The sequence below is a fragment of the Prunus dulcis genome, chromosome 5 (assembly GCF_902201215.1).
Source record: "Prunus dulcis chromosome 5, ALMONDv2, whole genome shotgun sequence".
NCBI lineage: Eukaryota > Viridiplantae > Streptophyta > Magnoliopsida > Rosales > Rosaceae > Prunus > Prunus dulcis.
This window is the reverse complement of record NC_047654.1, coordinates 4,953,361-4,978,866: the sequence shown is the minus strand read 5'-3', so window position 1 is coordinate 4,978,866 and position 25,506 is coordinate 4,953,361. Positions and strand designations below refer to the sequence as shown.

General features: G+C 36.8%; 6 protein-coding genes across 7 annotated transcripts; 4 read left to right on the top strand and 2 right to left on the bottom strand.

Annotated features, from left to right (window-relative positions):
• The first annotated feature begins 212 nt into the window (after positions 1-212).
• LOC117629393 (protein RAE1-like) lies at positions 213-6,262 on the top strand. Of its 2 annotated transcripts, XM_034361967.1 has the most exons (12): positions 213-382; positions 488-612; positions 693-779; positions 1,121-1,198; positions 1,752-1,939; positions 2,300-2,441; positions 2,774-2,854; positions 3,385-3,513; positions 4,199-4,276; positions 4,552-4,623; positions 5,727-5,807; positions 5,897-6,262. In XM_034361967.1, the coding sequence occupies exons 2-12, from the start codon at positions 538-540 to the stop codon at positions 5,945-5,947; spliced, it is 1,062 nt and encodes a 353-aa protein (XP_034217858.1). In that variant the 5' UTR covers positions 213-382; positions 488-537; the 3' UTR covers positions 5,948-6,262. The 2 variants fall into 2 exon arrangements, with proteins under 2 accessions (XP_034217858.1, XP_034217860.1); XM_034361969.1 differs by lacking the exon at positions 3,385-3,513.
• A 2,122-nt stretch (positions 6,263-8,384) lies between these two features.
• LOC117628797 (cytochrome c oxidase subunit 6b-3-like) lies at positions 8,385-10,047 on the bottom strand. Its single transcript, XM_034361321.1, has 4 exons — positions 9,867-10,047; positions 9,488-9,543; positions 8,613-8,691; positions 8,385-8,497 (listed from the first exon to the last, which is right to left on the bottom strand). Exons 1-4 carry the CDS (start codon positions 10,029-10,031, stop codon positions 8,444-8,446), a joined length of 354 nt encoding a protein of 117 aa, XP_034217212.1. The 5' UTR covers positions 10,032-10,047; the 3' UTR covers positions 8,385-8,443.
• A 4,510-nt stretch (positions 10,048-14,557) lies between these two features.
• On the top strand, positions 14,558-15,364 carry LOC117628183 (putative invertase inhibitor). The gene has a single exon (XM_034360568.1). It carries the CDS (start codon positions 14,630-14,632, stop codon positions 15,179-15,181), a length of 552 nt encoding a protein of 183 aa, XP_034216459.1. The 5' UTR covers positions 14,558-14,629; the 3' UTR covers positions 15,182-15,364.
• A 1,140-nt stretch (positions 15,365-16,504) lies between these two features.
• On the bottom strand, positions 16,505-19,176 carry LOC117627374. Its single transcript, XM_034359444.1, has 5 exons — positions 18,828-19,176; positions 18,144-18,238; positions 17,926-18,060; positions 16,981-17,382; positions 16,505-16,875 (listed from the first exon to the last, which is right to left on the bottom strand). Exons 1-5 carry the CDS (start codon positions 19,086-19,088, stop codon positions 16,737-16,739), a joined length of 1,032 nt encoding a protein of 343 aa, XP_034215335.1. The 5' UTR covers positions 19,089-19,176; the 3' UTR covers positions 16,505-16,736.
• Positions 19,177-19,234: 58 nt separating this feature from the next.
• LOC117627373 (septin and tuftelin-interacting protein 1 homolog 1-like) lies at positions 19,235-23,383 on the top strand. Its single transcript, XM_034359443.1, has 2 exons — positions 19,235-19,412; positions 20,364-23,383. The coding sequence occupies exon 2, from the start codon at positions 20,373-20,375 to the stop codon at positions 23,037-23,039; it is 2,667 nt and encodes an 888-aa protein (XP_034215334.1). The 5' UTR covers positions 19,235-19,412; positions 20,364-20,372; the 3' UTR covers positions 23,040-23,383.
• Positions 23,384-24,468: 1,085 nt separating this feature from the next.
• Positions 24,469-25,097, top strand: LOC117628880 (putative invertase inhibitor). Its single transcript, XM_034361431.1, has one exon. The coding sequence runs from the start codon at positions 24,498-24,500 to the stop codon at positions 25,095-25,097; it is 600 nt and encodes a 199-aa protein (XP_034217322.1). The 5' UTR covers positions 24,469-24,497.
• Positions 25,098-25,506: the final 409 nt, after the last annotated feature.

Genomic DNA, 25,506 nt, shown 5'->3' with positions numbered 1-25,506 from the left:
GAAAATGGATTTAACCCTAATAATTATTATTTTGGGTAATATCCGTGCATGTAATGGTAAAGGTACCAATTGGTCCAACAGAAAAACTGAAACAAACCAATTTGTGAAAATAGTTTTATGGCCCATTTAAATTCCATGGGCTTTATCCAGATTAAAACGGAATAGTTATAATAAGCAACTCTGCGTTTTCTTGTGAGAAATTGTTTGTGCGTAAGACCTACGAGCTGGAACTGAGCAACTCTGCGTTAGAGCTACGACGGGGAAGAGTAAACATGCCCTCCCTCACGCATCCCCTCCTCTATTTATTTGCTCCTCTCCGTTTTCTTCAAGCAATCAGCTCCTCCTACTTTTCGTTCAGTTTCTTCTCCGTCCTTCTGCTCAGGTAACTCTCTCTCTCTCTCTCTCTCTCTCTCTCTCTCTCTCTCTCTCTCGGATTTTACTTGTATGATGAATGCTCACTGTTTCTTTATCTTTTGAAATTTGAAAGTCGACCACGAGCCATTGTCATTATACCACGCTTGCTTGAGTGCAACTTCAATGTCGAAGTTCATGGCTGCTCCAAATGCAAATGCAAATTCAACTTCAAATCCAAATCCAAACAACTCCTTCGAGGTAAATTCATTGTCGATTTTTCTTTGCTTTCATGTATTTATTTTCTGAGTTAATTTAATTTGATTTTATGTGTTTTTTAGGTCGCTCAACCTCCAAACGACTCCATATCAAGCCTAAGTTTCAGTCCCAAGAGCAACATTCTGGTCGCCACCTCCTGGGACAACCAGGTTCATGTTCTTTTTCTTTTCTTCGTTTTTTTTTTTGGTTTTATCAGTTATAAAAGCTTAGGTTTTGTTTGTTTGCTAAGAAATTTATTTGTAGAGATTTGATTGAATTTCTGTGACCATCTTATTGAACTAGTGGTTTATGGACAACCCAGAATATAAGACAATATGCTATGAGGTTAATGTAAATTTTTTTTGTATAATCTGCTTATGTAATTTATGTTAACTGGAATAAGATAAACATGGGGCATTTATAATTTCTTTTCTTTTCCGTTTTCTTTCTTTCGCAACCAAACAGTGTATTGTTAGGATTTACTAATGACTGGTGGTGTTCCCTTGTTTAGGTGCGATGCTGGGAGATACAACAGAGCGGAACAAATCTTGTCAGTCAGCCCCAGGCAGCGATATCCCATGACCATCCGGTAACATATTGCACATTGTTTAGGCCAACTTGCTTTGTTTTCGATTCTCACTTGGTTTAATTATGGATATATATGCACATACTGGCTTACAATGAATCAATTATAAGTTCCTATCACAGCGATGGTGCAAGTTAGAAATCCCTGTTCAGAATTTAAATTCTAGATCGCCTGCCTTTACTTGTAAAAGGACAGAATAATAATAGTAATTATGGTAGGTGTGCGACCTGTTTGCAAGATCTTAGGTTTCCAATGAAGATGTCAAGGACAATTGCATGTGCAATTGTTATATGGTGCTGATTTCAAAACGAGTAAATTTGGTAGTATTTTTATGCAATATTATTTAAAAAGATAGAGTTTTTTTTTGGAGTAATGAAACGAACATGTGCATTTAATTTGAGACTACATGGGATCAATGTATGTCCTCTAAGGAAATTCTGTGATATAACTTGCAACTTTTTCTTTCTTTCTTTCTTTCTTTCTTGTAAGCTGGTCAGAAGTTTATAATATGATTCATGACTTTGTATACACATAGTAATATACTCCATCTATATAGGTTTTGTGCTCAACTTGGAAAGAGGATGGAACAACTGTGTTCTCTGGAGGTTGCGACAAGCAAGTGAAGATGTGGCCTTTGGGTGGCCAGCCAGTAACGGTTGCCGTGCATGATGCACCCATTAAAGAGATTGCTTGGATCCCTGAGATGAGCCTCTTAGTCACAGGAAGCTTGGACAAGACTATGAAGTAAGTAAAACATAGCCTTTGTTCTTATGTATTTTGAGCTATCTGAAATTTATACACCAGAAATTTGGGGGGTATTCTTTCTAAAATAAATTAATAATTCATTTAAGGTTATGGGAGGTAGTGCCGCTGAGAATGTTGTGCTTTGCTTTTGCCAGTTTGGCACCCTTTTTGCTCATATATTTTCTTCTTTGTTACAGAATGTTCTCATTCATCTGAGAACTAAGTTTCTTGTAGTTGTTGACGTGCTGTATTGTTTTTCTACCTTAACTTATTTCATAAATTACTAAAGCTGTGTCATGTTGCCTTGATACCAAGTTTTCTGTTTTTTTTTTATGTGTGATCTTCTCTGCCTATCTTCAGGTATTGGGACGTGAGGCAGCCAAATCCGGTGCATACACAACAACTACCTGAGCGCTGTTATGCTCTATCAGTGAGATACCCTCTAATGGTTGTTGGCACTGCAGACAGAAATCTGATTGTTTTTAACTTGCAGAACCCTCAGGTAAATTTTATTTTTAGGAGTTATCAGATTAGATTTATTTTTATCAATTTCATGCAAGAAAATCACATTAAAAAGTAAATCAGGCTTACTTATTTAGTAACTTTGTTCACTCCTAGTTTCAAAAATTAACATTTATATAGGCTGTTTTTTTTAAATAAAAAATTTGGCAGTACTATGATGATAAGCTTCTCTAGTTTTTTAGTTTTCAATTCCAGTAAACTTTTCCACAATAAATTGCAACGGTGCTGGGATATATTATCTGTGTGATTTGATCACCTCCATGAGCGTTCTCTGTTTTGCCTCTAAATTTAATTATTTCCAATCACCAACAGACTGAATTCAAGAGAATTCTTTCGCCCCTAAAGTATCAAACAAGGTGTGTGGCTGCATTTCCTGATCAGCAAGGATTCTTGGTAAGAATTTTCTCTTGTGCTCATAGTTTTCTGTTTGGGTTCTCTCTGAAAATATAGTTCTCCTTTTTTTAAATAGCTTGCTTAGAATGACAAACTATAATATGGTATTCTTGCATAATTATTTCCACCAAACATGAATTCATGGTGTGCTTTCTTGTTTATGACTAGCAATTGATTAATGTGATAATTTCTGGAGAGTGGAGACACAAGTAAATCTTAGTTATCTAGGGGATATAAAGAATACGAAGTGGTGACCAGTTTTTTTTAAAATCTTGGACTTTGACATAGAGATTATTGTAATTTCTCAAAATGAGATTAAGAAGAAAAAAAGAGAGGAGAAATTTAAACAAATATTTGTTGATAGTTGATATGCCTCTTTGTCATCAGTTCTTCCATTTGCCACTGTACTTTCTTTTCTTGACTTATGTGATTGTTGATCATGATGTAAGATCATGCATACTCAAGTAATTATTATATTATATTCTCTGAATAGTTAACTAATTATGATTCTGACATTATGATGTAACCAGGTTGGCTCTATTGAAGGGAGGGTTGGCGTGCATCATCTGGATGAAAAACAAAATGATAAAAACTTTACCTTTAAGTGCCATAGAGAGGGCACCAGGATATACTCAGTCAACTCTCTGAACTTCCATCCAGTATGATTTTCCTTTGTCTTTTCCTTTTTCATATATATATATATATATATATTTTTTTTTTCTGGATAAAGCACTAAGGGGCTAAATAATGTTTGTATTTCTTATGGTGGCTTACCTTAAACTTAAGAAATCTCTTCGTTAATTTAGTGTTCTCATGTTTCAGTATCCTTGTTAAGAAAAAATCACTGAGATTGTTTTCAACCTTGTCATCCATAGACTGTGATGTTTTTGTAGAAGTATGGTATTAGTATCATTGGTACAGTCCTCACCTTAAGATTACACGATTTGGATATTATTCTATCTAGTTCAGGTTTCAGATTTATGCTGTCCATCGTTCAGGTTTCAGATTTTTGATATCAGTAGATTTATTGGCATATGCACGAATTTTAGAGTTTCCTTTAAATATATTTCAGTTGATTTTGTTCTATTATATGAGGTAATGAGTTGTGTCGGAAATTGCCACCCCTACTTTAAGTGCGTTTGGATCAGTGTACTTTGTTTTACTTCAGAATTATGACTGGGAATGCCTAATTTTGATATTTTCTATGATCAGTCCGAACTCTTTTTTGTAGCATTCATTATGGTTCTTGTTAGGTTGTTCAAAGAAATGATGGATAAATCTGTGTTTTCATGTTCTGTTACTATTATTTGTAATTTTAAAGCTTATTTGCGTCCCTTGTCTCAGGTGCATCACACACTTACTACTGCTGGTTCTGATGGTTCTTTCACTTTTTGGGATAAGGATAGCAAACAGAGACTAAAGGTTTCTCCCACATCTATTTTCTATTTCTTTTCTCTTTGTATTATGCGCTTCTTAACTGTTGGTTGTGTTCTGATAAGTAAAAGTTGCTGCTAAGCTGGCAGGCTTACTTTGTTTGTCTTTAATTCTGCAGAATCCATATTCTTTTTCTGACATGTCCTTGCCAATTCTCCTACTCTCTCCTTGTTTATATGTTCAGTCTATGACTGATCCTCTGTATTTATATGCGTATAGGTTTCTGATACAGTTTTTTTTTTTTTTTTTTCCTGATTTTTCAGGAAATGTCAAGGTGCAATCAACCTATACCTTGCAGTACGTTCAACAATGATGGTTCCATATTTGCATATGCGGTAATTCTCTTTCATCATGATTGCACAACCAAGATGAAGACTCTCTCTCTCTCTCTCTCTCTCTCTCTCTCTCTCTCTCTCACACACACACACACACACACACACACACCCCACCTGCGCACATAAATTCACAGCACTCACACATACCAAGACAGACTAATCTACAGCAGTGTTTTCACAACACTAACACATAAATTCACGATACTCTCACACACACCACCTTGCGTCATGACTTCATTGATCTCTAGTAATATTCTGAGGGTTCTCTTATATACTTGTTGCTTAAATTTCCACTAAATTAGTATCATGCTCTACTTAAGATCATTCTCGACTGTTAATATCATTGATTCATATGACTGAGTCATTGTGTAATGTAAATTTAGTAAAAGGGAAATACCATCCTAACGTTTTTGGGTTTCCTCTTTCAAATCTGGGGTCGGGAATGACTTCTTGTGCACATGTATACAATTCATGTTCTTCAACTGGTTTAAGGTGGTAAAAGTAGTTATGTTAGATTACATTTTGGGAAACAGAGTACGGCCAGCTAAACCTTTATGAGGAGAGGTCATTCAACTGTACACTATTATGGCATTCTTTTATTATTTGGGTACAAAGGAGACCAGGAGGTTCAAACTTTTTGCTTGATTCTGGGGTAAATGTCCACTGCCACTGGAGCTACAACCCCCCACGACTATATTATGACTTTATAGTAAACCATCCTTCAATATTTAGATTGTCGTTGTACCAAAATTTCAGGCAATGCTTTTTGTGGATGCATTTTTATATTAGTTCTTGCGATGATGATCAACCTTTCTGCAACTCAATTTGTACCTCCAATAAACCTTATCTCTCGCCTTTGATGAATGTGTTTTTTTTTTTTCTCTTGTGTGCCATTGTACAATGATGTTTCTTTCTGTACACAAGTGACTAAGTGGTAGAGTCACTAAATGCCTCGCATTGCACCTTTAAATTGATGGTTATGCTTTCTGTACAAGCCAATATGACTTGAAAACTGATTGCACAAGACTCGAACAAACTCTCCCTCCGCATATTTTCTTCTCATAATTTTAAATTGCAGATCTTTTCCAAACTTGTGTTTGCAGGTTTGCTATGATTGGGGCAAGGGTGCAGAAAAACATAATCCAGCTACCGCAAAGAACCACATTTTCCTCCATGTGCCACAGGTATATTCAGACAACACATTTCAACAATTTTGTTCATGATGGCCTGAAAATACTCAAGACTGCACGTTTATATGTTTCTTTGGTTGCAGGAAGCCGAGGTTAAAAGGAAACCACGAGTCAACACTGGTGGAAAAAGGTGAAGCTGGTCGACCAGCCATGTCGGTTATGAGCTATTTCTGTATATGGAAGTTTTTAGTTACTGGCGTTTGATCAAGTCTAGCCCCTCTGACAGACATTTAGGAAGGAAGTTTTTTTTTTTGCGGGGCCAGAGAGGATGATTCCCCTAGTCCTTTTTTTGAGTTTCCATTCCCTGTGAAGCTGCTCCCATCACTTTGTTCTTAGACTAGGTTAGGTTGTGCTGCAAATATTCCTTTTCTGGAGCTAAAATGATCTGACGGGATCTTGTTCTTTTGTTATGAGAATTCAAAACCTTAAAATGTTGAGATATTTAGTCATATACCCATTCTTAACACTAAAACTATAAATAAACCATACACCATTTAATTTCTATAAACAAACCAAAAAAAACCTAAAAAATAATAGCTGACCATATTGAATTTAATTTTCATTATTAAATTACTTTGATGCCCTATTGAGTGTTTTGAGTTTTTTTATGAGGTTTTGGGGTTGGGTTTATTTTAAGAAATCAATGGCAGTTTTGTATTTAAAAGAAATTATAAGCCTTTTTGTTATGTTATAAATGGGTTTTTGGTGTGTTTATAAAATTCATTTCATATAGGTTTTTTTTTTATATAATTTGGGCTCCCATATTGGGTATAATAGTGAATCTCCCTAAAAAGTTTTGGCTAAATTTCACTGGCCTTTGATGTTTATGCCTATTTTACTAACCTCTCTCCTCATATTTAGGAGCTCCTAGAGGTCTCTCTATTTTAGGAGGTGGATTGGAGTTGTATATTTTTAATTCCTCCCTAAAATTTGTGTAAGGAAGTGATTTAAAGAGCCCATTGTGGATGTTCTTAAGAGGATATCATATAGATTTTATGTAGAGAGAAGAAGACAGTGTATGTGAGTGGTGTTTTTCCTATGTGTAAGAGAGAGTTCAGCTAGTAGATTTTGTTCTCTTCAAGTCATTCTCTATTGATTATAGAGATTAGTGCTTGTAATCCCATTTAGAGATATTTAGTTATATACTCATTCTTAACACTAGTATTTAATTTTTATAAACAAACTCAAAAAATGACAGCTGATCTTATTGAATTTAATTTTGATTATTAAATTATTTTGATGTCCTTTTGAGTGTTTTGTGTTTTTTATGAGGTTTAGGGTTGGGTTTATTTTAAAAAATCGATGACATTTTTGTAATTTATAGGAAGTTCAAAACCTCTTTCTTATGTTGTAAATGGACTTTAGGTGTGTTTCTAAAATCCATTTCATATATGTTTTTTATATATATTTATTTATAATTTGAACTCGTATAATAGTGAAACTCCCTTTTCTCTGGCGGAAGAAATTTCAGAACTTGTCCCGTGGTTTGGTTTTCAAGCTCTCTGTTTTTCTTATTGTATTTACACTTGTTTCCGTTGCACTTGGCTCAACATCCGAAACCCAGTCGTGTAGGAACCGATAATCCGAGTTCTTGTTATTGTCTTTCTTACTGAGGAGGTGGAGAATCTGGACGAGGTCATCCAGAAACCCGACAGACTTGGAAAACTCAGCGGCGATAGTGGCAGCGTTGCATGCTAAAGCCTAAAGCCTTGGGGGAATGCTTGTAAATTGGATTTGCCGAGATCATCGTTATCATCTCAGAAGTTTCACATGAGCTCGGATAGTCTTAACATAATTGTGCATTGTTAGTTGAGTAACGCTACGGGCACCAACTTGTTTACCAACTTTTGGATACCAACACATGTGGCACATGACATGGCAACCTATGTCATCTGCTACCTCATTTATTTTAATTACATAATTTATTATATAAATAAAAGAATTTCTTTTTCTTTTTTCTTTTTTCTTTTTTCTTTTTTCGGTGTGAAATTCTTTTATTTATATAACAAATTATGTAATTAAAATAAATGAGGTGGCAGATGACATAGGTTGTCATGTCATGTGCCACATGTGTTGGTATTCAAAAGTTGGTAAACAAGTTGGTGCCCGTAGCGTTATTGTTGTTAGTTAGCCCCGGCATAATACATGAGGTTGAAGACGATCTTCCAAGAAAGGCTAATATTGGTTCTTTTTTCGGGGAAGAAGTAAATTAAAAGCAGCCACTCTTTGGTGAATTCAACCAGCCTTTTATTGGCCACTTACCAATTATTTATCGGAAAAAAGAGCCTTTATTGGTCACTTACCAATTATTTATCAGTTTACCGAATTACGAAAAAAGAACTAGATTAACTTATTAGATCGATGACAATATATATTTGTGATAAATTTAATATCTAAATGTAGTTAGTTCAATTATGTTTTTTTTCTTCTCATTCTGAGAAGATATAGATGGTCCTTCCCTTCAAAATTCAGTAGATCGTAGCAGAGAGTCTAATCTCTTTAGAAATAATAAATAATAAAGAAATAAAAGTTGACTATCTTCTGTTCGACCTAATAGTGTTTTAAGTCAGCTTTCATATAATTACGAAGAGTAGGGTACATATGCAATATCCAAAATTATAATCTCAAGTCTAAATTGGGCCAGCAAACACTCCAAGCTTTTGCTCTTCATCCCACCTCTCAATCTGCAATGCAACCAACCGAGAAGGCAAGGCAATATCAAATTGTAAGAATGCAACGAGATTCCCAAATAAAAATAAAAGACAATATATATGTAAATTTAGGTTTAGAATTATTTACCCATTCAACAGGACATAACAACCTGTAATTCTTTTCAAACCTCTCGCATTTAGGTACCTTGCCCTCCTCCTTGATACACCTGAATTTGACATTCTATAAACCATTAGAGATCTGAAAAGGGTAGCAACCACCACGTTGCATTTTTTCAATACAAGCGATATTGAGAGAGGGAGAAATCGAACTTAGGACCTCTCATGCAAGAGTAAATGCTCTTAACCACTTGAGCTAGAAGCCCCTCACCACCACTAAATTTAAATAAAAATAAGTTGTTCACATAAATATATTAATATGATTTGTTTTTCCTGGAATGGTAATGGAAATTCATTACGTTTTACATCTTCAAGTGTTGGGAGCAGCCAAGGAGGAGGCAAGCAAATCCCAATCACACATGAAACACAAGATTTAGAGGCAAAGTCGGCCACCAAATGAGCAGCCAAAGAACCGAGGGGCAAGCGATGCCAATCCCAATCACATCTTTTACAAGTTGTTCATTGATCTCTTTAGACTACAGAAATAATCGACCTGCCTCCGAAGAGATTTTGGAGGTCAACATGATCACTTAGTTATTGGTAACCATATTTGCAAGATTCCACTACTAGATGACATAAGTCAAGATTTATTTATTTATTTTGAGTATGTAAAAGCTATTAGGGAGGGGTTTATACAAATATTCATTAGGTGTCTGGGGTATCAAACCTCGCCTTACATAAGTGGAGGAAAGCTAGAGCTCAACCAATTGAGCTATACCCATTGGCTAAGTGAAGATTCAATTATTTAGCGCCATGTGTAGAGGTTAATTACTAATAATAACTTGGGACAAGAACAATATGAGTGAATATGATCAAGATATGTAGTGATAGGGTTATTTTACTCACTTGTAGTACTGTACGTAACTTGCATAGCAATGTCTCGCAGGTGGGTTATCTTCAACCTGCAGATTATCAACATCCTTAAACATGTTTTTAAGAAATATATGTCGTCACATTTGCAGTAGTTTAGCACTATTAATTATCACTCCAAACGAAACTTCAGGCACAAATTATAACAAAAATTTTAGGTACCTAATCGTGGAAGCATCTTTTAAAATCAATGATCGGTCATGACTTATGATATATGTCTTGTAGTTTTTCTGTTTTGCTACTTTATTACATCATTTTTCTCATATATATATATATATATATATAAATTTCTTCTCTTATGCGGGGCATGCACACGTATAAATATATGAAGAAATTAAGGAGGAAAAAGAGAGACCTTGATTTCGGCTGCAGCAGGGTCCTTAGGTTTGGGTTTAGGAGGGGCTGAATTGATGGAGCCGTATTCATGCGTAGGCCTAGGAGCTTGCTCTCCTCTTGCCACCTTGTTCACATCTCTGGCTCTCATCTCGTTATGTGGATCTACTTGGGAAGCGGCCGACATCTCTCTCGCTCTCTCTCTCTCTTGATGATTCTCTGCTCTGGAATTTGCCAAGAACAAGGATTTATATATATATGCTTTTATGTGTTTAATTCTAGGCAGCTACGTTTATGTGTTTTTATTCTATCTTCCTGTGCAAAGCCACGTTGCAACGACAAAAGACACTTGTTGATTGCCAAGGGAATGATCTGTCCCTGTGTGGTAGACCATGCAATTCTCGTATTTTTTATTATTTGTCTTTTTCCTGTTTAATTAGACCAAACGGCTACACTAAAGTGTTTATCACGTACAAAATAAATGAATAATTACTGAATTATATCACTTTAAATTTGTGATAGCCACCTTAGCACAAGTCCTACGGATCTTACAAGCCACATTAGGGTTTAGTATGAAAGGTAACTTCTTTTTCTGTCATTTTAGGTTGCTTAGGTTTTCACACTTGTAGCTTAAAAATGTGCAATTGTAAAGACCAAAGCCAAAACCTAAAATGCTCAATTCTTTGTTTATTCATTTCATTGAAATATTGGACAATGAAATTTGATATTGTTGTACCTTAAGGAGATCATCTTTTAAGTATTTAAAATGACAAATCCCTTATGATGATACCTAGCTTTCTTAAGGCCGATTGAATGAGTCCAAAAACCTCTTAAAGCAAAAAGCCCAAAAAAGGTATAAAATTTAAGTAAAGAAAGCCCACAAGATGGACCGGCACAAATACTAGGCTGACAAGCCCAAGGAATGAACAACCAAAGGTCTTAACCGACTTGGGCTATTGCCCAAGAAATAAGCAAACCCTATAAACCGAGCGACTTAGTACTAACAATCCACCTTGAAATATCCTGTCAAGATATATACGCTAGGGGTAGGTATAATTTCGGGTCAACCTAATAGAACCGCCCAACCTAATCATAGTGGGTTAGGTTGGCCTAAAAATGAACAAGTCTTGGGTTCAAAATCATAATCCGCTATGAATGGATTGGATTATGAGTTGGAACTCAAACTTAAAAATATGCTTAATTTTGAGTTAACTTGACTTAATCGCCCAATCCGATCACAAAAGGCATGGGTTGGGTTGGCCTAATAATGAACAGGTCTTGGATCCAAGAAATCATAAACCGCCATATATCGAGTTGGGTTACGGGTTGGGACTAAAACCGACCCAACCTAAATCGTACCCACTAATCCTACATCAAAGAAAACCAAAAGAGGAAAGAATCACCCCTATAAAAGCACTGTTGTACTTGTGCTTGAAACGTACACTAAATGTATCTTTCTCACTATGAGGGCTAAAAATGATGAATATAGACCCATTTAGAGTTCATATGGAATATTCTAGACTCGAAAGGTATCTTTTCTAAAATGAGGGGCTTTATAGGTATTTTTTATTGCATATATTGTATTGTATTGCATAGATATCAAGTTTTTTTATTATTCATTTTGTGCATTAGTGCTTGAAGAGAGAAAAAAGTGGATCACATGGCTCAATATTTGGCAGCAACTGGGGCCCACTCTGTCTCTATGGCTCTATTAGGATCTTTATATATGGGGCAAGCTCTGATTGGGCTCTAGGATTTAGAGCCCCAAATGCATCCCATTAGTGTTGCCTTTTTTGCATTGGGATCTATATATAGGCCCCATGGTGGTTGAGTCCTTTTTAGATACCCCAATTGGGGAAACCCTAATTTCACCTACTTAAAGCCCTTGTGCTATTCAGTTCTTAACTAATAATTTGACTCAGATATCGGAGAGTGGTAGGCCGGTATCACACCTATGCCATTTTCAGATGACCTTTTATTTCTATTATGTGGGGTGCCCACTAAGGCTTCGTTTGTGATTGCTTTTTTTGGCCAAAAACCTGCTTCACTTTAAAGTTAAACAGTTTAAGGTGTTTGGTAAAAATAAATTATCCCAATTATTTTAAAAGCAGTGACCTTTTGACAACAACTTTTAAAAGTAAGCAGTGAGTTGTTTTTCAAAGCTGCTTTCAAAAGAAGTAGAGATAAGCCTTTAATGAATTTTTTAATTCCCAAAATACCATCATTCAATTTAAAAAATGACACCACCTCCACTTCCACATCCAACTCGAACACCACTACCACGACCACCATCACCACAACCACCACCTCCACACCACCTCCACAACCAACACCACGACCACCACCACAACCACCACCTCCACATCTACACCACCTCCACAACCAACACCACCACCACCACCAACTCCACCTTCACCTCCATCTCTTTCACCACCAAATGATTAGCACATCACACTTCAACATAATGTTTATTTTAGTCATTATTCACAGTTACAATAGTTTTATATTAAAATTTATCAAAAGGCTTTGACACTGCTTTTTGTACTAACAACACTTTAAAAATATTGTTTATCAAACATGAAGCTACTTTACTTTACAACTAATTTATTTTCAAAGCATAGCAGAAGTAATTTTTTTTAAAAGTAACAGCAATCACAAATTGGGCCTAAGTAGAAGCCCAACTCCGCCACTTTGATTTGGTGGAAAAAAATGGAAGTCTGAAATGATCTCAAAAGATTTGGACTTGGGTTGACTTTTTGACCATATTAGTTGAGCGAAATTGAGCACCAACACTAAAGAAACATGTCAAAGATATTCATTTCTAAATTTCGGGTTGGATTGTAACCTAATAGAATTAGAAGATTATGAGGGGTCAACGGGGTTTATTTTAATGAAAAATGACTTTAATTTATAAACTAGTGGTCTCAGGTTTAAACCAAATGGGCCCTAAATGCATATTTACAAAAACCAAATTCACAATTCATAGCTGGTTCACGATCATAAAGAGATATTATTGAAATCAAACTTTGACAAAAGGATTTTCTCAAGACAATAATTTTGCTAAAATTTGATTCTAACTAAAACAAAAATACATTTTTTAATCACTATTACCAAAGATGATTAAAATTTTATTAAATATTAATTATGATTGTTATTTTGTAATAAACATAACCACACAATTGATAATGTTTAACTTTTCTCTATAAAAAAAAAAAACAATTATTGATTAACTATAACATAACAAGCCATACTTATTTTTAGTGAAACGTTATAAACAAAATTATTAATGTAAGAAAGAAAAAAAGAAAAAAACTTAGTATAGCCAACCCACGGTGGTGGGTCATGGGGGCACAACCTTTTTAACACCAGTCCAAAGAAAGATCAAAACTAGGCCAGCTTAAATGTTGGAGAATTGGACAATGGTGAAGGGAAAAAAAGGCCACCAATTTCACTCATTTTGTCATATTGGGTTGGTTTGGCTCAAACTTTTCTCTGTGAGACTCTTCATTCCCTTTCAAGTTCAACACAAAATACCACTTTTGTGCTTGAGTGGTGCTGCATGACTCGATTCAGTTAACGTTTGGCATTTTTTGTGCTTAAGTGGTGTCGCAATTCAAGTTTTGTCTCTATAACTAATTATATGTGTAGAAATTCCAAAGTTCGTACAAATTGAGCAATTTTTATTTTATTTTATTTACATATGGCCAAAAGTGTAATAGATAGGGGGCTAAACACACCATGTGAGAAAGCTTCAAGCAGGGACGGAGCCACATATAGGCGTAGGATCGCCTTGGCCCCTCAAAATTCATGTAATGGCACCTCAATTAAAAAAATTTGAACTTCTTATCCTTTTTGGCTCCCCCCGCCGACATTTTTTTATCGAAAAGAAATAAATTTAATTAACATGAAGCATTGATTACAATAAAGTCATCAATAATATAATTTATTAGTCACGCATGGCCTTCTCCTAACCAATAATAAAGATCTTGTTGATTATGAATATGATTGATACGATATTTATTGGAGAATCCACAATTTGTTCCGTAATCATTTCATATATATAATTAATTTTCTCTAATTGGAAATATATTAATTTTGTGCCACCAGGTAAAGCGAGTTTGATGAAGCCAGACTGTTATTGAATATTAAAATCCCATGGAATTATCACAAACACCACTTTATCATCTTCAAAAGTCACATTATGATCATCTTCTTTTCTTTTTCTTTTCTTTTCTTTTCTTTTCCCACTAAATAAATTCACATGCATCCATCCTTGATCCTTTGCGTGTCGACGCTCACTTGCTAATTATAATATAGCAGTCAAGTCACGTATCTTCACAACCAAAAACCATATCAAAACAGAAAACAAAAAGAACAGCATGTCTCATTTCACTTTCTATAAAGACCCATCATCATATAAAGATTCCTCGACAAATTCCAATCAAATTAATATCTAGAATAATAATCTGTTAGAAATGTACTATTCTATCGGTTACGTTGTTAAACTGTTAATTATGAAATTTAATAGGAATATATTTTCTTTATCATTGATTTGGCAAGAGAACGTTACTTTACCTGTTATCAAATCTTGAATATTAAGAATTACGTGATTTCGTTTGACATATAATGTTGTAAAATTATGAATTTGAACTGAACGCTCAAATAAGTTGTGGTGTAGCACGCTCACATGTATGTATATATAAACAAGGCTCCCTCTATAAAGTTACTCTTGTATTCATTAGCTTCTCAAAAGGCCCTTTTTGTGAAAAGAAAGGAAGGAAAAAAATGAGGCGTTTCTCTTCATTTTCCAAGATTATCATCACTTTTCTGGTTCTGTTTCATAGCACAATTATGGGTTCTAACGAGCTCATCCAACTCTCTTGCAAGAAGGCTTCACAAGGAGATCCAAATTTGAGCTACAAGTTTTGTGTTTCAAGCCTTGAGGCCAACGCCAAAGGCCATAGCTTAGACCTTCAAGAACTAGTCGTCATCTCACTCAACCTCACCATAGCCAATGCCACAAACATCAACTCCACCATTTCAAACCTTTTGAAGGACAAAGCATTTGACAACTTTGCAAAGGAACGCTTGCGAGGCTGCTCCGAGCTCTACGCTGACGCCATTCCTACCCTACAAGAAGCTCTTTGTGCTTTTCAGTCCAAGGACTTTGCTAAGGCCAATATAGAAGTGAGTTCTGCAATGGATGCTTCTTCTACATGTGAAGATGGCTTCAAGGAGAAGAAAGGTGAAGTGTCTCCATTGAGAAAGGAGAATGATGTTTTCTTTCAACTGAACGCCATTTCTCTTGCTTTTATCAACACTCTGGCTTCAATATAGACGTTCTTTAGCCTTAACTAAGCAGTATATATATTTCCACAACAAATAAGCCAACATAAGCTCGGCAGCCAGTAATTGTTCTTTGTGTATGTATATATATATATATGCAAATATATAATCTGATTTTTTACGCTGTGTTTGTAAATTGTAAGTGCTTTTGATAATGACAATTTGTTTCCCCAACTAACATGACATTGTATGCACATCATTGAATCGCCGGGATTTTTCAACGTAATGATGTAGTGTGCAAATCAAACGCAACGCCGGTTAGATTAGGTACCAAAAAGTTCAGAGACGAACCAACTCTCGATCTAGTGATTTTGGTACGTTCTGAGGAGCTTTGGCTTTTTGTTTCTTAGAACCTATGGTGAGTAGCGGAAGGTTTGATAAAATCTGTTCAATTAAGGAAAATAATTACTAAGCACAATTCAATGCTTAATTCACTGAAACTAAAACAGGAACAACCTTATCACCATGGCTGGTCCAAGTTGCAAAGAAGATAAACAAGATGAAGCTAAAATATCTCAACAACCCAACAATAATATTAACTTAACAGCCTAAATAATTGCCAAAGCACAGGTTCAGCAGGAGACAACCCTTTCCAATGGACCACAACTTTCTTCCCTTCGCTTCTGAATTGACGATCAAGAAGAGCTTGTGGCTTAAGATAAAGTGTGTCATCAGATTTTCTTCCGATCATAAATAAGCTCTTCCTGTTCGGATTACTTGTTAATCGTTAGCGGAAGGATATTCAAACTTAGAACCTCTTCTAACGTTCCATCGTTCAATTAATTAAGTTTTGTAATAGGTCCAACATGTTATTGTTCATTATCTCATGCGGTTGGCTACAAGAGTTCTTCTAATTTCTGTTTTGTTTTTACATTCCAACCAATGCATTGTGCATGTGGATCGGCTGCCAAGTCACACCATGGCCATGCCAAAGCAATATGTCACAATCTGCTGGAAAGTACAACTCTGTATGGCGATAGATGAACATGTAGATTTTCTTTCATCGAAAAATACATAATATTCTGAACATGAGATCATGAGCTTATGGAGAAAAGAAATAAGCCACACAAGTCTTCCCCTATCCACCGTACCTTATCCTCCTCTTAACAAAAGATTTGCCAATTTCCAACCAACGTTGTTTATAACTCCTACGCTTAGATTGATGTTCAATACGGTCCATTTATGTTTAATTAGCCAAAATATTCCCACCACCTCAGATCAGAAATGATTCGAATAAACAGTTTGAACAAACATTTTTGGCTAATTTATGCACATCTCTATAGAATTATCACTCCAACCATAGACAGATGAACGAGTTGAAAGGGACATGTAACCCATTGTTGAGGAACTTGTTCATTCATAACAGGCTTAATGTAAATTGAAGACAAACAGCTTGTGTTGCCAAATGGCGATTCTGTTTTGAACAAATTTCACACGACAGCAATGTGAAAAATCTCGCTTCAAGTAATTTGAAATTACAAAAGCATGCCTCGTTCATATCTTCTTGTTGCAACTAACCCTAAATACAAAACATCAACTCTACATGTCAAGGTAGGGTAGGAAGTTCCACCTTGTCAAAGGAGAAGAAACTTGCTGATCCATAATCGACATGACAAAACTTTAAAGGAATGCTCCCACATTGTCTCTCGAGAGCTTCAAGGTCTAGTTTGGATGGCGGACGAGACCTAATCAAGAAAATTTGGAGTTGATAATTAAAGAAAGAGCAATCACAACTAATTACAAATAAAATAAAATTAGTTAAATTCTCAGAATTCACAAAATATAAATACCTAGTAAAACAAAGCACAAAACATGGATCTCCAGGAGAGGACTTCTTGAAGTTTTTGTTTGGGGCATAAACATCAAAAACCGGTCTTGCTTCATTACCCCGCATCTCATTGAACAATCCATTGGAAGAACTAGTGTCATTGGTTTCGAAGTCCACCGCCTCATCAATTTCAGGACAACCTTTAGAAGAAACAAATTCACACTTACTCTTCACGCCAATTGTAGACCAGGGGATACCATGCTGCCCAACAATGTACCCAAGGGATTTGAGTTTCCTATACGCTTGAAATTCCTCCCAATACCACCTATTATTTTCATCTGAAATCTTCATATATATATCCTCCAAGGAAGTGCTAGTACCACTATCATCCAAGAGACGCAAATGCCCTTTTTCAACTAAAAACCTTCAATACAATTTTTAATGTTAATGAACAATTTCATCTCCACTTGATAAGGAAAAGGGAAATTTCATGATGATGAATACTATCAGACTTTGCTTTTATGCAAAGCATCAATTATTTTACAATTCAAGTTTTGTTTATAGTGCACACCAATTTTAGCTCACATTAAAATGGACTTCATAATAGAGTTTTTGTGGAGCTCCACACAAACTTGTTCTTGCAAGTACCAAACATTTTTATATTTAAATTATTGATAATGAAGTAATGAACAACATATAAAACAACTAATAGGCCATGTATTCTTTGAAAAGCAAAACCTTCAGCTACAAATAGAAGATTCAAAACTTAAGGCTAATTGAGGGGAAAAAGCTTAGATGTGTGAATGGTAAGATAGTGAAATGAAGTGAATCAAAATTTATTAATTCGAATTGTTTACCGTTAAATCTATCCATATCTTACAAGAAGTTTGAGATTTTAAAAATTTGCAATCTAAAATCACAAACACTATGAGTGCAAGAATCACAATTGAGTATATGTTTCACTTACAAAACTTCATAAATAGAGCAAAAGAGCTTGTTGCCGTTCCGGATAACTCCTATGTTCTTCCAATTTGTACCCTCAAGAACAATGACCTCAGCCATGCCCATCTCATGATTCCAATGTGCTTTGGATATGCAAGACCTAAAAAAGAGTCCAAAAGTTCAACTTAAGACCTATATAGAAAACATCCTGAAACATTATTTACTTGCAGCTTGGATGCAGACTCATCGGTATCACCAACAATCTTTTCATCATTAGCAGCCTCAATTCTATTCAGAGTCAGACAGGATCCACAAGCACATATCTCCCCTTGCCCCATCTAAAACACAGCTGTATGAGTTCCAAACGAATATCGGAGAAAACAAGATGTTAAAAACAAAAACCCAGAAAACAAAACAGACCTTTTGTTTACACAGAAACTGTTTTCATGTTTCAACCTATTTGATTGAAACTTTCTGAATCCATGTTTGGACGCATTTAGATGTTCCCTTTAATATATTTTTAAACTTGTGTGAATTTGGTTGTATTCGTATGGGAGTGATTCTGGATAGGCCAATAATCACTTTTATAGATAATCACTTCTCCCATTTAAGTGGTTTTAAAGGGATTATATGCATAAGTGATTACTCCCAAACGAGCCCGAAGTGTAGGATTTGATTTTCAGCAAACAGAAAAGATTATGATTTCTTTCATGAACAATGACAAGTTGCCAAGTTGCCAGCCATATATGAATTCATGAATAAAGTCTAATGAGACTCAATACGAAATTCTGCATTACACACATATATTTCCCTACTATGGCATTGGCATCCATGATTTTCAACTCACCATTAAACCCGCACTTACAAAAACTACAAGGAGATATAAAAAATTAAAAAATAAATATGAAAAAACCACAGAAAAATTACCAGAAAATTGCACGCCTGTTCCTTCAAATCCTCAGCTTTGAGCACACTAATCCTAGCCTCTAGGGCCTCAACCACCTGATTATTATTACTGCCGCCGCTGCCGCACGCCCCAGCTGCCTGGGGATTAGGGGCGCTTCCTGGGTCAGCCCAAACGGGTGGCGCATCTGACTGGTGACCCGACCCGACTCCTCCACTACGGTCGTCCTCGGCGCCTTGAGTGTTGAATTTGAGGAAGGTGAAGGCGTCGTAGTCGGTGCCCATGTTTGGCTGCGACGTCGATTCAGAGATAGACTATTTAGTGCCTGTTTGGTAAGGGAAAAAAAACAATTATTGTGAATAAGTGCTTTGAGAGGGAGAGCAACTAGGCAATAGCCGTTGAGGAGGCGCTGGGCTCTTGGGGTTCAATGAAATTTACGAACTTCCGAAAATACCCCAATATGTTTTCTTTCACGCTCTCCATTCCACTTCCCGCGCCATCTCTTCACAGAGCTCACTCTTCTCCTCGTCTTCCATTCTTCATTAATTTTTTTATTTTTTTCTTGTTGGATCAATTGAAGCAGATTCCTGAGAAGCCACAAGAATCAGGTAAGAGGGCATTTTTTTTTAAAAATATATTTTTTTTCTTTTTCCAATTTCGTTCTTCCCTCTCTCTTTAATTTCTAGGGTTTTAACTATCAATTGTTGTTGCTGTTGGTTTTCTATATTGGGTAGTTTCCATAGTCACTGAATTGCTCATGATAACATTTATTTTTATTCTGCTCTGTTAATTTAGGGGATTTACATCATGGGTAGCTTTGGTTACTTAGAAATTTATACGACCATACCATATCTTCTTCAAGGGTTTTGTTAGAAGTTTCTGGTTGTGTTTGCTCGTCTCTTGGGGACCTTTGTCTGGTATTGAGACAGAATATTATTCTAAAAGGTTGTTTGCTCAATGTTTGGTGATTTGGCTCGTGATCTCCTCTGTACTTGCATCAGCTGCATGTGAAGGTTCAGTAAATGATGGCACATCTGCACATATGAATTTCAATCATATGTGCATCAGCTCCATTGTTATATGGCATTGTTTTAGTACTCTTACTGTCAATCATACTATAAACTAAATATATTAGAGACATGCATTTATTAGTCATTTATTATGTAGTTTTGTGCATAAGGACAATTTGAATTGCATCTTACAGTTTTCATCTTTCGTTTTCTCTAGAAAGTGGAATGGATTCAATGGAGACATATTTGCATATGGTTAGTAGTTTATATTGTTTGTATATCTGCATATGTTTTCTGTCTCATGGGGCTGAGTTGCATCTTACAGCTCTTGTATCATATTAGACATATTTGCATTAGCATGCTTGAAGTGTTTTTGAAATCCTTCACATGTCAATTTGTGCAGGAATTCTAAGCACTAAGATATGGCAAAAATTCAGAGTTTCATGATTTTTTGTTAATATGTGTGTGTGTGTGTGTGTGTGTGTGTGTGTGTTGGGTGGGTAATTGTTGCTCTCTTACAATATCTTGTTTTTCCCTTTGTTTGTTTAGGGTAGCCTGATGGATGATTATCAGGAAATGGAAAGGTTTGGCATGGAGAAGGATTATGAGGACAGTCAATGGATTGGCGGCGAGTTCTATTATCGCAAGCGCAAGGATAAGCGCGTCCAGACCAAAGACGATGTACTCTATGGCATATTCTCTGCTGATTCTGACGATGATGAAGACAATGAGGGCTCCAGAAAGCGCAGGAAAGACCAAAAGGTCGACCTCACCAAGCCCATCAATTTTGTCTCCACCGGCATCGTCTTGCCCAACCAGGAGATGGACACAAATTTAAAGCAGCAAAATGATGACCTCGGTGCTAGCGGCGTTGGAACTAGTGGCCTTGGCTTTGGTGCCGCTACGGGTTCAGGTTTGGGTTTTAATAATTTGAATTCCGGTTTGGGTTTGAATAATTCGAATTTAGATCCCCCTGGGGGAGAGGAGGAGGATGAGGAAAACGACAACAATTTTCTACCAACGGCGTTTGGGAAGAAAATAAAGGAGGGAGCAGAGAGGAGACAGAAGGAGAGGGAAAAGCTCAAATTGCTGAAGCAAACTACTATCCAATCTCGAAGTCGAAGAGATTCTGAAGAATCTCAGTTTGGACTAGGAGGAGCAAGTGGCGGCGGCGGGGATGGGGGCCTGGGGGCCTTTGAGAAACACACCAAGGGCATTGGGATGAGGATGCTTAAGAACATGGGCTACAAAGGAGGTGGACTTGGCAAAAACCAGCAAGGGATTCTCGCTCCTATTGAAGCCAAGTTGAGGCCAAAAAATATGGGTATGGGTTTTAATGATTACGAGGAGACTAAAATCAAGAGGCCTGGCTTGCAAGAATTGGAAGCTGAAAAGCCGAGCAAGCCTTTGCCCGCTGTCAGTTCCTCCACCACCACCAAAAAGAGCCTTTCCTGGAAAAAGGCCGTTGCCAACAGGGCTAATAAGGACCACTATGTCTCTGCCAAGGAGTTGTTAGCCAAGAAGCAGGAAGAGAGTACCGAGGTCTTTGTGCACAAGGTGGTTGATATGCGCGGACCCCAGGTTCGAGTCTTGACCAATTTGGAGAATTTGAATGCCGAAGAGAAAGCCAGGGAAGAGGATATTCCCATGCCTGAGCTACAGCACAACCTGAGGTTGATTCTGGACTTAGCTGAGCTGGATATTCAGAAGATTGATAGGGATCTAAGGAATGAGAGGGACACGGCGATCAGCTTGAACCAGGAGAAAGAGAGGCTGGCAACGGAGGTGGCCAGACAGAAGCAACACTTGGATAGCTTGGGGGATATTATGAACGTGTTAGACCGACTGGGAGAAGAGAATATCATGGGAGCATTGACGCTGGACTCCCTGGCAAAGGACTTTGGTGACCTACAGAAGAGATACGCTGACGACTATAAAATATGCAACTTGTCTTGTATTGCCTGTTCTTTTGCTATACCTCTGTTTATCAGGATGTTTCAAGGTTGGGATCCTCTTAGGAACCCGTCCCATGGGTTGAATGTGGTATCCTCATGGAAGGGTTTGCTTCATGGAGAGGGGGAGAGAGAACAGTACCTTGATATTTGGGATAATACAATGCCACCTTATACCCAGTTGGTTTCCGAGGTTGTGTTACCCGCAGTGAGGATTGCTGGCGTCAATACCTGGCAGGCCAAGGACCCTGAACCCATGCTTCGCTTTTTGGAGTCTTGGGAGAAATTGCTACCCTCTTCTGTCCTTCATGCCATATTGGATATGGTAGTCTTTCCCAAACTGAAGGACGCAGTTGACTTGTGGGAACCTCACCGGGACACTGTTCCCATCCATGTATGGGTGCATCCATGGCTACCACTCTTGGGACACAAGTTGGAGGAGTTGTATCACACAATACGCTTCAAGTTGAGTAACGTTCTCGGTGCATGGCACCCCAGTGATGCCTCTGCCTATACCATACTCTCGCCGTGGAAGAAGGTGTTTGATTCGGCCAGTTGGGAACAACTCATGCATAGATTTATAGTGCCCAAGTTGCAGCTTGTCCTACAAGACTTCCAAGTGAACCCTGCAGATCAAAGACTTGATCAGTTTAATTGGGTGATGAGTTGGGCTTCTGCTATTCCAATTCATCTAATGGTAGATATGATGGATAAGTTTTTCTTCACCAAGTGGCTACAGGTTTTGTATCACTGGTTATGTTCGAACCCGAATTTTGAAGAGGTTTTGAATTGGTATAAAGGTTGGAAGGAACTCATTCCTGAGGAGCTTCATGCAAATGAAAGTATCCGGTATCAGCTTAATTGTGGTCTTGACATGATGAATCGGGCTGTTGAGGGTATGGAGGTGGTCCAACCTGGTTTGAAAGAGAATATTAGCTACCTTAGGGTGCTTGAGCAAAGGCAATTTGAGGCACAACAGAAAGCAGCAGCAGCACAAGCAAACTTGGGTGGCACTGCTCACATGGATGGCATTGGTAATGAGATGAGCTTGAAAGATGTTATTGAAGCCCATGCACAGCAGCATGGTCTGCTATTTAGGCCTAAACCCGGGCGGATGCATAATGGTCACCAGATATATGGCTTTGGTAATGTAAGCATAATAGTTGACTCTCTAAATCAAAAGGTATATGCCCAAACAGAGGAAAGCTGGTCTCTTGTATCCCTTGAAAGGTTGCTTGACATGCACAATAGTTCTCTTACAAGAAGACGCTGAGTTTTAGAAAGGCCTTTAAGAGTTGAAGGGATGTGTGGTGACTCTGTGCTGAGAATGGAGCTGGTGGATTAGGTTGTATGTGCAGTAGGCGTTGGTCATGGATCGAGGACTTAAAAGATTAGCTTGTTCATTATTTTTCAGCCTGTCTTTGCCGGCCAGAATATCTTTTGTAAGGATTGATACTGCAAACTCCAACTTTTTCATTCATTAGCTTAGTTTTGCATTTAAATTTACTCCAGTATCCAGATTGTATAAATACATCTTTCAATTCTTTTGGGCTTCTTGTAAAAGTATTGCTCTTTGATTCCTAAATTTATTTTACAGTACAAATTAGGATTTTGACATTTGCAGTGCTCTGTCTTGGCTGTTGATGAGAAAAAATGTAACTGGGTTTTGGATGAAGCTTGAGAAACATTTTATGAAGACTTCATATTGCTTTCCAAAAGCTAATTGATGAACTTGTAACGTTCAGCATACTAAGTGGTTTGTACTTTCTTCTTTGTTTACTTGTATGATAGGTGTTATCTGTGACAACTCGGAATCGCCTTTCCGAGCTTTAAGCAGATGTATATAGTTGAAGGGCTACTCAAATTTAAGGTTAAACCTGCGCATGAACTCTGTTGCACACCTTAGATGTTCCTAGAATTGTATGAATATTTCTTCATTTCAGATTCTAATCGTATTGGTCCAGAGATATAGGTGATTGTTGGTCTGCAGTTATCTGATTATAGTTAGAAAAGGGTATAATTACTGAGTGATATCAAATGATTGTCTTTAGAAATAGGGATGAAATGAAGAAAATTAAGGAGTCGTATGTTGATGCATCTTTGTAGTGAAGATATGTATTGTCTTTCATGTTTTTGTACACTTCAAATTTCTCGGACTCTTCACAATATCATATTCAATGCATTTTCGGATGTCTATTTATAGGCAGAATTTTTAATGTCGTATTCTTGAATTTTTTTCATATATATATATATAAGCGATATTGAAGAAGAGGGATTCAATTTTTCATGTAAAATTATTGCATACCATTCCTATAAGCGATAGTGAATCACTTTGTTTCTCAATTTGGAGCATCCAAATTTATTTAAATTACAACGTTATTTGGGGGGTTGGTGTGGGGTGGTGTTTGAGTTTTTATTCAAAGTAGCGATGACCAAATTTGTCAGCCCAATTATAAAAAATAAAAAATAAAAGATAAAAAGAAACCATCTTGTTTGGGCTCATCCCGGATTTATGCTTGCGTAACATGTCTTTTTTTCTCAAACCATAGTACAGAAAAATTTAGCATGAGAAAAAAAAACAAAACAAAAACAAAATAAAAAAGAAAAGGCAATATATGTTACATTCTAGGAAGCTTCCTCTAAAAATCCCCTTGCATAGCAGAATTCATATTTAGAACCATACCCTATCTCACTTGCCATCTACCAGCAAGAAAACCAAAGGGTGAAAAAAATGTATCACATTTCTTTCTTTTTAATCTGCTGCTGCTTGTTTTTTCTTGTAATTCCTCATTCAAAATTCTCCACCATTGCTGCAACATCTGTTGATATAATCGACCAAACCTGCAAAAAATGCACGGATGAATTTGACGTCATTAGCTACAAGGTTTGCGCAACCTCTCTCCAAGCCGTGCCTGTCAGCCATGTCACTAATCTTCAAGGACTAGCATTGATAGCAATGGAGCTAGCACTACAAAATGCAACCAACACACTGTCCACCATAGAGAAGTTCTCGAGTAACAAAAGTTTCGATCCTTTTGCTCTGGTTTGCTTGAAGGACTGCTTGCAGCTATATTTGGACGCGATCACAACACTGAGGGATGCTGTTGGAGCATTTCTGAGGGAGGATTACGACACGGTGAATATCTGGGTGAGTGCAGTCATGGAAGCACCAACTACATGTGAAGAAGGGTTTAAGGAGAAGGAAGGTGAAGTTTCTCCATTGAAAAATGAGAATTACAATCTTTTTCAATTATGTGATATTGCACTATGCATAAGCCACATGCTTAAGTACTTAGGGTCTACATTCTTGACAGGATGCTCTGCAACTTAATTAGTCTTTGTGTTGATTATCAATGTTCCTTGTTGAATAAGAGCTGCTGCTCTGCAATTATTTGAATTTTCTTTGCGTATATGATTGCTTGCAGCTGAAGAAAAATATGATCCAATTTCCCTGTCAATATAACAGGGACAGGGAGAATGTGCCAAAAGAACAGAATTTGTAACTCTGTGATATGACCCTAGAGACCCGATTAACAGCAATATTTCTCTGCAAAATCAACTGTAACTTTTCTTTTCCCTTCAAGATTTGTGAATCTAACCATTCATCATTCAGCAAACTAACATGGCCACATGACAAATCTTTTGACATGAAAAAGACTTGTCTGAAAGGTCATGACCAGTAGGGCCCATGCTTCATCATATGAGTAATTTAATTTATATGGGGACAAATCGAATTTTCT

Bases quoted from the DNA above. Each gene is read 5' to 3' on its own strand.
- LOC117627373 (XM_034359443.1), top strand. From the start codon at position 20,373: ATGGATGATTATCAGGAAATGGAAAGGTTTGGCATGGAGAAGGATTAT.
- LOC117627374 (XM_034359444.1), bottom strand. From the start codon at position 19,088: ATGGGCACCGACTACGACGCCTTCACCTTCCTCAAATTCAACACTCAA. The intron at 17,383-17,925 runs GTAAGTGAAACA...ATTGTATTGAAG, and splicing joins TGCTCTATTTATGAAGTTTT to GTTTTTAGTTGAAAAAGGGC. The intron at 16,876-16,980 runs GTATTTATATTT...TTTCTTGATTAG, and splicing joins TTTGTGCTTTGTTTTACTAG to GTCTCGTCCGCCATCCAAAC.
- LOC117628183 (XM_034360568.1), top strand. From the start codon at position 14,630: ATGAGGCGTTTCTCTTCATTTTCCAAGATTATCATCACTTTTCTGGTT.
- LOC117629393 (XM_034361967.1), top strand. From the start codon at position 538: ATGTCGAAGTTCATGGCTGCTCCAAATGCAAATGCAAATTCAACTTCA. The intron at 2,855-3,384 runs GTAAGAATTTTC...TGATGTAACCAG, and splicing joins CTGATCAGCAAGGATTCTTG to GTTGGCTCTATTGAAGGGAG. The intron at 5,808-5,896 runs GTATATTCAGAC...CTTTGGTTGCAG, and splicing joins TTTTCCTCCATGTGCCACAG to GAAGCCGAGGTTAAAAGGAA.
- LOC117628880 (XM_034361431.1), top strand. From the start codon at position 24,498: ATGTATCACATTTCTTTCTTTTTAATCTGCTGCTGCTTGTTTTTTCTT.
- LOC117628797 (XM_034361321.1), bottom strand. From the start codon at position 10,031: ATGTCGGCCGCTTCCCAAGTAGATCCACATAACGAGATGAGAGCCAGA. The intron at 9,544-9,866 runs GTCTCTCTTTTT...GATAATCTGCAG, and splicing joins CTGCTGCAGCCGAAATCAAG to GTTGAAGATAACCCACCTGC. The intron at 8,498-8,612 runs GTAAATAATTCT...GTTGCATTGCAG, and splicing joins TGTTATGTCCTGTTGAATGG to ATTGAGAGGTGGGATGAAGA.